Here is an 11,668-nt window from a genome sequence, read left to right as displayed (position 1 = left end):
CTCATGTTGACTTGACCCTTTCCCCTGTCGCTGCCACTACTGAATACTGCGGGTCCGTCGTGCTGTCTCTTCATCACTTTCCGTCTCCTCTTTCTTCCCCAAAGGCCTGGATCCCGTCGATTGTGTCCAGAGAAGGCTAGAGTGGAAAAAGGTGCGTGCCTATGTGGGTAGGCTTTGCCGGTTCTATTGCCCCAACCTCCCCCGTTGCTTCCGCCACAGGCAAAATACGCAGCCAGCGTGTTGCGAGTACAGAAGAGAGAGTGGCTTCGTGCGAAGGGCGGTAGTGTTGACCGCCAGCTGAAGGGACGGGCCAGAAAACGTGCGAACGAGGACAACAAAAAGAACGACGATGCGAAGCTGGTGAAAGTTCGACACGTTCTCAGCACTGACATCCTGCCACCGTGACGCGATTGTCGCCAGCCGCATTGGCATTTCCTTGGTCCTTTCTTGCAGGTAAGAGCTTTTTTGGACAAGGTGCTTTTCTGTGTTTTGACGTCCTTTCTTCATTGCGTTGCGTGACCTTGATTGCCTTTGTTCGAGGCCCTGCCATTCGTTGTTGTCTTGGATCGTGGCCGATCCTTGTGGTCTGGAGCTGTCTTTACTCTGCCTCTCGTACCTCCGTACCTCCTTTGCTCGTCGTTTCTCAACATCTCCACCATCGCATCGCACCATCAACGTCGTCTCTCCTCTTTCGCGGCAGGTCCTGACCCGTGGTCGCGTTGGTCGTCCTGGGCGTGATCGACACACCCCAGCATCTTTTCCTGAACACAATGAAGCGCGCGACTTAGAAACGACCATGGACCATAAACCATAAACACAAACTACGAACATCGATCCAGACAGGGCGGACGACAGGGAAGAAACGACGTCGGATGGGCGAGCAGGGAACGGCGAGAGCACTTTCGAGAACAGCGAACAGACAGCGCCAGGCCTTGGAAGAGGGGGACCAAGGGAGGTCCAAGCGACTCGCGCAGCCAAAATACCACCCAGCAACTGCGCGGATTTTGCATACAGCTTTTGTCCTTTGGCTTCATGTTTGCGGTGTCTTGTTTTGCTTCCTCTATATCTCGTTTCTTTCGACTTTTGCTTCCCGGTCCTTGGCAGAGCTGTGGTCGTTCTTCAATACTAACCCCCCTGCTTCCGTCTGCCTTGCTGCGCGTTGCGTGCCGTTGTCTCTCCACTGGAATCACCGTACTGACTTTCCATTGCCAAGCAAACAGCGTCGTGGTCTTCGGTACCCCGTTTTTTTCCCTCTCGGTCGTCTTTTGCTCTAGCTGTGTCTTTCCTTTTCTTCGTTCCAACGAGCTTGTTTTCCACCTTCGTCTTCGCCCGTTCAGCCACATTGCGATTTCTGCGACGTTGAACTCTTTTCCGTCTTTTCGACCTCTGTCGACCGCGGCCCCTTGTCGCCAATCACTGGACGATCGCCGACGGCTTCCCGCCCGTTTTGAGTGTCCTTCTCCCCACACGTGTGACCGACCACTGCCGATCTTTTTATTTTATTTGTCGGGCGCTCAAAGCATCGTCATTCCCCTCGGCTCTCTGTTTACTTTGACCGACGACCTTTTTTTTTTTTTTTTTTTTCGCCGCGCCCCGGCAGCTACACCTCTTCCCTCCGATGCCTCGACGGTAGAGTACAATCTTTTCTTCCTCCGCTCTGGATTCGAGTCTCTTTCCGACGGGCGCTCCCCCCTTTCCCTCCATATCATGCACGCAAAACGAACCCTGCCGTCGAATTGCGCGATATAGACCGGCACCATGAGGGTCGCCATCCGCGAGCAGCTTGCTGCGCTCGTCATCATCGCGGTGATGGTTGCGCTGGCCATCGTCTCCATCCCGACCTGGATCTTTGTGAACCACTTTGTCGGAGACGTTGAGTCTACCGGCCTCGCTCTGACGGCCTCGCTCAAGGCTGCGCGCATTTCCTCGGAAATCGACCTGCTCCAGACCACCTGCGAGAATGTCGCCTCGCGCATCTTGATCCAAGGCGCCTTCAGCAGCTTCTACGCCGGCAACCACTCGGAAAGCAACTGGGACCTCGCCCAGCAGGATATGCAGAGCGCCCTCGGCGCTGGTGGCTTCACCACGCTCTTCCAGTCCCGGCTCTACTCGCGCAACACGAGCGGCCGCGCCACGGGGCTCCTCAATGTCACCGGCAACGGCATCGGCTCCATCGAACTGCCCTACGAGAACGGCAATGGTTCGCGCGTCTATCTCGGCGACCCAGACCTCGGCTACCCGCCAACGCTCTACCCCAACATCACCTACAACGACACCGGTATGCCCAGCAGCATTGACAACACCACCAACGCCTTCACCGCCACGGCGTTCCCCGACGTCAAACTCACAAACAACGGCGGGCTGCTCCTCGGGCCTCTCATCATCAACTCGTCCTTTGCGCTCGTCTCGCTCACTGTACCCATACGGCAGAACAGCAATACGTTCCTTCTCGGCTACATGACCGTCGTCGCGTCGGCCACAAGTCTCATCGATACACAGACAACACCAGAAGGGTTGGGCCAATCGGGCGTCGTCCTCATTGTTGGTCCCAACACCCCGTGGAACCGCTTCAACCTCACCGACCCGGCGAGCAACAACACGTACGTCCCCGAAGACCGCGACGATTTCGGCGAGAACGAAGTCCACTTCATCCTGCCGCCCATCGCCTCCGCATCCGGCGCCGATCGGCACAACAACTACGACTTCAAGTCCGGCAGCTATACAGACACCTTCAAAATGAGCAAATACCCATCGGTGCTCGACGCCTTTGCCGAGCAGACAAACACCGTCAACAACGCCACAGCCACCTTGTCGACCACCAACGAGCAGGGCTACGACGTCGCCGTGGGATACGCGCGACCGCAGTCGACGCTGGTGACGTGGGCCGTGCTGGTGGAGCAGGCGCACTCGGAAGCCTATGCGCCCGTCGTCACCCTGCGCAAGATCCTCCTCGGCACCGTCTTTGGCACCGCCGGGTTTGTCATACTGGTCGTCTTCCCATGCGCCCACTTGAGCGTCAAGCCGATTCGCGAGCTCAAGGATGCCACCGAAAAGTCCATTGCGCCACCCGGCTACGCCGACGACGACGAGCTGCCCAGCTCCGGCACGCGGTCGTCTCGCTCGCGCATCTCAGACCACGCCTGGTTTGTGCGTCTGCGTACCATGCTGGGCTTGCATCGCGTCAAAACGCCGCATCCTTCCGACGGCAGAGAAGGCGGCAGTGGCCATGCCATCTTCAAGATCCCCGGCCACGTCCCTGAGCGGAAGCACATCATCACGGACGAACTTACCGAGCTGACCACCACGTTCAACGCCATGACCGACGAGCTGTACAAGCAGTACGAATCGCTGGACGAAAAGGTGGCTCTGCGGACGCGCGAGCTGGAGATTAGCAAAAAGGCCGCCGAGGCTGCCAACGAGAGTAAGACTCTCTTTATTGCCAACATCTCACACGAGCTCAAGACGCCCTTGAACGGCATCATGGGCATGTGCGCCGTCTGCATGGAGGAGGACGACATTGTCCGCATCAAGCAGTCGCTCAAGACCCTCTACAAGTCGGGTGACCTGCTGCTTCATTTGCTCGAGGACCTGTTGAGTTTCTCCAAGAACCAGATCGGCCACCAGGTCAGCCTCGAGGAGCGCGAGTTCCGCCTCGGCGACATTCGCTCGCAAGTCTTGTCCATCTTTGACAAGCAAGTGCGCGAGGGCCGCATCACCTTTAATGTCAGCTACATTGGCTCCACCGACCCATTGGATCAGCAGGGCACAGTCCCTCTTCCTCCTGCCGGAGCAGCAGCAGCAGCAGCAGCAGCAGACTTGGGCGCCGTCGTCGTCGCCGACAACGGCCTCACCAACCTCCCCAGCGTAGCCGCCTCCGAGCGGACCAGCTTCGACCGCCGCTTGCCCGCCCTGGGCCCGGCCGGCGTTGGGCGCTTAAAAGACATGTGCCTCTGGGGCGACCAGCAGCGCATCCTGCAGGTTATTATCAACCTTGTCAGCAACAGCATCAAGTTCACGCCCGCCTCGGGCGCCGTCGACCTGCGCATTCGCTGTGTCGGCGAGGCCGAGCATTTCGAGGAAAGCCGCTCCTCGTCCTTCTCCAAGTCGGGATCCCACCGGGGCGGCCGCTCACGACACCGTATCGGCTCGTCGTCCACACACTCACAAAGCTCCAAGAATGGTGCCAACGGCGGCAGCGGCTCCATCTCGACGACCACCGGCACAACCCTCTACAAGGGCACAGCATCTGGCACCGCCATTGCCATCAACCCGATCGGTCCCAAGTCGACGACGACCGGACAGTACCGCATTCGCGAACGCTCACCCACGCCCCCGCCGCCGGGCTCCAAGACGTTTATTTTCGAGTTTGAGGTCCAAGACACCGGTCCGGGCATTCCCCAGCACATGCAAGAAAAGGTCTTTGAGCCGTTTGTGCAGGGCGACCTGGGCCTGAGCAAGAAGTTTGGAGGCACCGGTCTCGGTCTGAGCATCTGCCAGCAGCTGGCTACGCTGATGGGCGGCACCGTGACACTCAAGAGCACGCCTGGCATCGGGACGATCTTTACCATGCGGATTCCGCTCAAATACGTCAAGGACAGGTACGTTCCCTTTTGGTCTTGTTTACGTCATGTGTCATTAGAGTGAAGTGACCACTAACCACAGTATGCAGAGCGTCAAGCACAGCATCAAGTAGCTTAAAGTCCCGGCCACCGAGTGTCAGCTCGGCCGATGGCGGCGACAACCGTCGCAATTCGTTCCCGAAGCAGGCGGTCGACCCCAGCGCCAAGGCAAAACAGCCGCCGGTTCTCGACAAGCAGGCACGTTTGGTTGGTTTGAGTCAGCCGTTCTTCGTCGCCAACCCACCTCATACTGCCGCTGCCACCGAGCAAAGCAAGGCCGACCAGCTGGCCGCGCTGGACCGGGCCGTGGCCAACAAGGCAGACAGCCAGGCGCGGGTCCGCGTCCTGGTGGCCGACGACAACTCCACCAACATTGAAGTCGTCAGCCGCATGCTGAAGCTCGAGGACATTTACGACGTCACCATTGCCAAGGACGGCCAGGAAGCCTATGATTTGGTCAAGGCCAACATGGAAAAGAACCAGCGCTTCGATGTGATTTTCATGGACGTTCAGATGCCCAACCTCGACGGCCTGCAGTCCACGCGCCTGATCCGCAAAATGGGCTACTCGGCGCCCATTGTCGCCCTCACCGCCTTCTCTGAAGAGAGCAACGTCAAGGAGTGCATGGAGTCCGGCATGGACGAGTTTTTGAGCAAGCCCATCCGGCGGCCCGCCCTCAAGCAGGTCCTGCAAAAGTTTGCCACGATCCCCGAAGAGCCCGAGCCGACGTCCTCGACGCGGCGCACCACGCCCACCCGGACGACACAGACGACCCAGACGACGCACGCCGTCGACGTTCCCAATAATGCACCCAAAAAGGCGCCCAATCCAGCGCATCTCGACAAGGAGGGCGAGACGCTGAATGAAAAGGCTGACCTTCCCGCACACCAACCCCAACCCCAACCCCAACCCCCCGACCTCTCCAACTCTGCGCCGACCGTGGCAAACGGCGTGAGCACGACGATTGCGACGCCGCCCGAGACGCCTCTCGAATTTGACCGCAGCCTCGGGAAGCCGCCAATAGAGAAGGCTTGAGCTAAGAGTCTCTATGCACGGCCTCTGTTCTGCCTACATGGTTGATGAAGGCACTGCTGGTTTTATTTTATTTTATTTTATTTTTATTTTTCATTTTCGTTTATCTAATACCCTATTTGTCGTCGTGTTCTCGCATCATAATCCAGTTTTTGTTTTTCTCTTTGTTTGGAGCAGAACTCGCATGTTGTCTCCAGAGACGGGCCGGTTCACCTGTCCACCTGTCCACCTGCCCACCATTTCATATTTCGGGACGTTCTAGGGAAAGAATACGGTAGAAAGCAACGCGGTGGAAGCTCGGGTGAAGCGAGAGACCAGTGAGGCGTCAAATGACGCTCAAATGGGTCTACAAAATAAACCTCATCGGATCGGATTATGGGGACATTCTTTTTCATTTGCCACAAAAGGCGTATATGGCGTACATGTTTTATTTTTTGTTCTGAAAGCGAGCCTCGGTCAGGCATACTATGGATCGACTGCAGCCACTTTGTTATTTTTTATTTTATCAATTTACTACATTACTATATTGTTGTGTCAACCATGCAAGGGTGTAGACCGGGGCTCTATTGAATGATGATTTCACCTTTGTCCCTCTTTGCCTTTCACTTTCACGCCGTGATAGCCGTAGTGATATCAGTATGCCGTGTTCCGTATTCCATTGGGTTTCATACTCTCGCTCGCCGAGTGCGACTTCAATTTCTCCACACCCTGCCTTCCACCCATCTCTCAAGAAACTGTCCGTGAGCGAAGAGTCACCGCCATGGGGTGGCACACACAGTCCTCCAATGGGTTCGTGCATGAGTAGCAAAAGACCGTGCCGCAGAAGCACTGCGCCTGCCGGCAACCGCTGCCCGCGCAGTCGACCATAGCACTGCACTGGGGGCTGCTCGCGTTAGGCCAGGCTCCTCTGACAATTCTCCTGGCAGCTTGGACCTAGGACGTAGGGAGAGACGTACCACTTTCGATAGCCTTTCTCTTGGATGACACGCTCGACCCCCTTGTCCCAGTGGACGTTGGGCCGCGTGCACGGCACCGGTGGGCCACCCGTGTTTCGTTTCCTTTTCGTTTTCGTTGCCGGCGCCCGCGCGGTCATCGGCTCGGTGGGCTGCATCGTCGGCGCGTCCTTTGCACTGCGTGCAGACGGGCATGTCGCACCGCACACAGCGTGTTCGGTCTGTGCGGGCCGTTTGGCGGCCCTGTCCCCCGGCCTTGCCGTGCGTCTTTCTGTCGCCCTTGTCGCCCGCGTCGCCCTTGTCGTGTTCACGGCCCCCATGCAGGCACGGCAGCATCGGCAGGTACGCCGAGCACGTCGGCTCCGGACAGTACAGCGGATCGGCACAGAACCACTCGTCGCACCGCAGGTACAGCTGGTGCGTCTGCTCGGCCGACAGAAACAGGACGGTGGACGCGTTGATGAGCGGCACGTCGCCGCACGCGCACGTCAGCGGGTGCCGCGCGACGTACTGGATGCCGGCCCGCAGGCACCGGCACAGGCACAGGCAGCAGACGCTCGCGCCGCAGGCGTGGCAGTCGAACGCCGAGGGGCGCGCATAGTAGTCGCCGCGCACGACGGACGTAAAGGGCGCGCCGTGGGGGACGCGGACGCCGTTGACGGTGAGGCGGCAGACGAGGGCCTGGACGTCCTGGCGGGTGCGGAGGCTGGCGGCACTGCCGGCGACGCACGGTTCCAGGCAGACGAAGCAGGTGGACGGAGGAGAGGGGGCCGTGGCGACGGTGCTGGAAGAGGTGGCGGAGGCAGCAGACGCGGCGGTGGTGACGTCTCGAAGGGACCGGGCAGACGGGCTCGCGGCGAGCTGGATGGGGCGTGTATCGACTTTACTCATCTTGTAGTTGGTTGGGACTCCAAACGAGGACAAGGGAAAGAAGACGAAGAGTGATTGGCATTCGAACTAGTCACCAAATACAGAAAAGAAAGACCAGACGGTACAGTTGAGGAGTCGCCTGGTATGGAGAGTGGATGATACGTAGTGATGATGCTGCGAAATGGGGAGATAAACAGAGGCACACAGTACAATAAGCAGAAGGAAGAGTCAGCTGCTCCTTAGAAATGGCCGGTGAGCAGTCAAACCTGCCGCAGCGTAGTAGTGTGCCGTTGGCATCGTCAATATTCATCTGCAAGGAAAGAGCTACTATCTTCTTTCCTTTTCTTCTTTTGTTGGTATCAATAAACAGGGGGCGAACACCCTGTCCGAGAATGGAAGGCGCGGTCTATATGTATGCTCATGCCTCCTTCCCGGGCTTACTTGTTCAGTGTGAGCAGCCCTTCAATGTATTTCTTCGTGTCGACGCCGATGCCATGGGCCAGCCTACTGGCACCATCTGCCCATCCAGCGCCACGATCAGCTGCGGCGGCAGCCTCTTCCGCAGCAGCAGCGTCAACCTTGCCCTGGCCGGCACCGGCCGTCGACGATGATCGCCCGCCGGCAGCACCACCGCCGGTCCCGCCGAACCCGAGGTAGGTCGATGCGCTGAAGGCCCGCATCGCCGACGAGGCACGGTTGCTCATGCCAAGCCCGAAGCCCAAGCCCAGCCCGCCGCCGCCGCCGCCGCCGCCGCCGCTGCCCAGGCCCTCTCTGGCTGCACCTCCACTGCCGCTGCCACCGCCAAGGTTGTCGGCATGGTCGCTGGCTTTACGGATCAGGATAATCTCTTTGCGGACTGTGTAGGTCCCCACGGCCGCCGATGCTGCTGCTGCCGCCGCCCGCCCTGTGGCGGTATCGTCGCTGTCGCAATCGCTCGGTGCTCGCTGGTAGCTGTCATCGTCGTCCTCGCCGTCCTCGCCGTCCTCGCCGTCCTCGCCGTCCTCGGCTTCCTCAAAGAGGGTGGACCCATACTTGCTTTGCGTGGGCGCGCCGTTCTTGGTGGTGCCCATGGCCGACCGGTCGACGAGCCGGTTCCACACGATCCACCACCCACGACTCGTCTTGCACATGCGCGCCAGCTCGGCGCCGTTGCTGCGTGTGGCGGCGTACAGGTTCAAAATCTGCATGTGCGTGTTGAGCGCCTCGACGCGGGACAACGGAGGCGTACCAGACGGGCCCAGTCCTAGTCCTAGTCCCAGCTGTTGCTGCTGCTGCTTGGCCTTCTTGGTGCGTTTGCCATGGTTCCCGTTTTTGCCGGCGGCGTTCTCCGCTGCCATCAGTTTGAGCATGACATGCGGGTCCGGGATGTTGGGCAGCGTCGAGTGGATCGTGAGCATGCCCGGGTCCCAAATCAGATCGTAGATGGCACCAGACGCCGAGGCGGACGAGCTCGACGACGGCGAGGAAGCCACAGCGGCATTGAGCATGGCCGTCGCGCCGGTCATGCCGGACTTGTTGGGGCGGTAGGCCGTGGACCTGAGCAGGGGCTTGTGCAGGACGGACAGCTGGCGGTCGATGAGCGCCTGGATCTCCTTTTCGCTCATGCGAGGCGGGTCTGTTGTGTCTGCACTCTCTGCGTGGCCCTGGTCAAAAAGAAACGTGTATAAGAACGGCCGCTGGGCGTACACCACCACACGCAACTTGTTTCCGGCCTGGGATGTGTGGGGCGTGTCTGCCGCCTTTCCCTTGGTTTCGCTGCTCTCGTCTTGCCTCTCTTGCAGAGCCTCTTGTGATGACGAGGCAGGCCGGCTCGTGTCGTTGTTTGCCGCTGCCATGTCGACCACGATCATTCTTGGTGGTGGCTTGGGCGTCGTCCTTGTCGATTCTTTTGGCTTTGCGGCTTCATCCGACTCTGCCACTGACGAAACGCTGTCGTCTATTGACGCAGACTTCTCTACGTCCGCCTCCGTAACCTCATCGACGAGGGGAATCAGGAAGCGGCCTGCTCGGCTGGTGTTATGGAACCGAGTCCGCTTGCGGCCGTCGTCTTCTTTTGCGGCCGTCGAAGAGCTAGCAGGAGGCGTGTCAGATGCGGCATCACCAGAGCTGCCGCCGAGGCTCCAGTAGGTGCCGTATCCAAGCTTCATAATGGACATGTACTTGTCCATACTGCCACTGTTGCCGCCCTCTGAGAGCGTTTTCGACGAAGGCGTGCCCTTGGATGGTGCGTCTTTGCCCGTCTGGGGCGCTGGGATCGGCTGTGCCTGAGCCGGTGACGGTGATTTTGCTCCCCGCGCCGTTATCTGGGTCACGGGTGCTGGTGGGAAAAGTGACGGTGGTGGCATCATGGCTGGCTGTGGTTGTTCTTGTTGTGCTGGTACCTCCTTCTTCTCTTTCGCTTGCTGTTGGTGCTGCTCAGAGATGCTCCCCATAGTCGGCGCCCCTTTCTGGCGATGCCTTGCCTGGCGTGATGGTGCCGACGGATTGTCTGCAATCCCATAGGCATCCGGGCCCCAGCTGTACACATCTTCCATCCAGTATGTCAAGCTGCGCAGGGACGGCCGAGTCAGGGCGCCAACGCCGAGGAAAATAGCGCCGTCTTCAGAGCCCAGCCCGCTGCCCGCGCCTAGCCAGACCGAGTCCTCGTCGTTGCCAGTTTCTTTGTCGTCATGATCGTCGATGATAGCCCCCACGTCCCGTTCGTCGGCATCCTCGGACCCCTTGGGCGCATCGCCATAGCGGCACACGACCAGATCGACGAGCCCGTCTGTGCTCTCCACCAGACCCTCGAGCACCTCGCGCTCGCCGCTCCCGCGCTCCTCCTCGCCCACGCCAATGCCCAGCTCTCCACACGCCGCCAGCCGCATGCCGGGAAAAACGTCCCGCACCGGGTTGCCATGCAGCAGGACGGACCACGACGACAGGAAAATGTCCCAGTAGCGCGCCAGCAGCACTGTGAAGCGTGATCGTGGCGTCACGCGCCGGAAGAGGGCGTCCAGGCTCACGTCGTGGTGCAGCAGAAATACAGCGTGGGCGCGCAGCAGGTCTTGCAGCAGCAGCGCGGCCGGCTTGACCTCGCGCGCCGAGTACTCCTCCTTGTCGTCGCCGGCACCAGGCAGCCGCGTCAGGTCGACCGACGCCAGTAGCCACCACCCCGGTTCCAGCTCGTGCAGCACGACGCGTGTCTTGTCCGTCTCGATGGTGTCGACGGCCTGGTCGCCGGCAAAGCTGCGCCCAAAGGCGACCATGCCCTGCGCCAGGCCGATCTGGCGGAGGCGCTCGTTGCGCTCGGCAGGGGCGAGGTGGCCGGTCGGTTTGGCGGCGGATGCCGAGCTGCGGCGCCGGCGGGCTGTTGTCGCCGGCGCATCCGTTGCCACGGATGTCTGTGCAGACGCCGAGACGGTCGCGCCGCCGTAGTAGACAATCTGGTCCTCGATGGTCTCGTCCGTGGTGCCGAGGCTGGGATTGTAGATGGCGAGGAAGCCGAGCTGGGCAGGGACGACGCCGCCGGCAGTGCCGCTCCCTGAAGCGCCGGCAGCACCTGCACCACCCAGGCCCGCCGTGGCTGTTGCCTTGTCGGCCGACGACATTGTAGTGTCGTCTTCTACGTCGTCCTCCCCCTCACTGGACGCCGAACCCTTTTGTCGACCGGCTACTGGTGATCACGGGCTCGATGCGATCAAATGCGGGGGGTGAAAAATCGGGCTGTGTCGGTTCGTTATTCGTATCGGTTGAAGCAGTCGCTTCGTGAAAAGTCGGGCCGTCACATTCCCATGTTTGTGGAATGGAAGTTTATGGGAAGAAAGCAACACTGGTCAGTGAAGCCCCTCGCGTGTCGTTTGTTTGGTGGTTGGAGTGCGGCAGCTTCCTCTAACGTCACCGGCGCGAAATGCGCTAAAACAGGCAGCTCCAGACCGACTACAGTTGTGATTATGTCATCATTTCATTTCATTTTTTTTTTTTACAGAATCTTTCAAGGCATCAGTCTCATATTTCCTAAATAATACGACGAAGCGGTAAGAGTACTAGAATACAGAAGCTGAAGAAGAAAAAGAAGAAGGACCCATGAACAGTAAAGCATGTCGTTAGACGAGGTAAAATAAAAAGATATAAAGACAAAACCCAATCAGTCGTGACCCTCTCACAATGTACGCCGCCCTAACCACGGAAAACGATGAATAAAAAGCCCGCAAA

At 59.4% G+C, this 11,668-nt stretch overlaps 3 protein-coding genes across 3 annotated transcripts; 1 reads left to right on the top strand and 2 right to left on the bottom strand.

Annotated features, from left to right (window-relative positions):
* Positions 1 to 1,758: 1,758 nt before the first annotated feature.
* SPBR_02208 (osomolarity two-component system, sensor histidine kinase SLN1) lies at positions 1,759 to 5,654 on the top strand (the record flags this gene model as incomplete). Its single annotated transcript, XM_040760511.1, has 2 exons — positions 1,759 to 4,598; positions 4,694 to 5,654. 2 exons carry the CDS (start codon positions 1,759 to 1,761, stop codon positions 5,652 to 5,654), a joined length of 3,801 nt encoding a protein of 1,266 aa, XP_040621137.1.
* Positions 5,655 to 6,543: 889 nt separating this feature from the next.
* SPBR_03083 (uncharacterized protein) lies at positions 6,544 to 7,495 on the bottom strand (the record flags this gene model as incomplete). Its single annotated transcript, XM_040761386.1, has 2 exons — positions 6,544 to 6,781; positions 6,807 to 7,495. 2 exons carry the CDS (start codon positions 7,493 to 7,495, stop codon positions 6,544 to 6,546), a joined length of 927 nt encoding a protein of 308 aa, XP_040621136.1.
* A 416-nt stretch (positions 7,496 to 7,911) lies between these two features.
* On the bottom strand, positions 7,912 to 11,064 carry SPBR_02269 (uncharacterized protein; the record flags this gene model as incomplete). Its single annotated transcript, XM_040760572.1, has 1 exon — positions 7,912 to 11,064. The coding sequence occupies one exon, from the start codon at positions 11,062 to 11,064 to the stop codon at positions 7,912 to 7,914; it is 3,153 nt and encodes a 1,050-aa protein (XP_040621135.1).
* Positions 11,065 to 11,668: the final 604 nt, after the last annotated feature.

Source organism: Sporothrix brasiliensis (assembly GCF_000820605.1).
Source record: "Sporothrix brasiliensis 5110 chromosome Unknown Cont17, whole genome shotgun sequence".
Taxonomy (NCBI): Eukaryota; Fungi; Ascomycota; class Sordariomycetes; order Ophiostomatales; family Ophiostomataceae; genus Sporothrix; species Sporothrix brasiliensis.
The sequence above is the reverse complement of the archived record's forward strand: the minus strand, read 5'-3'. Positions and strand labels throughout refer to the sequence as shown.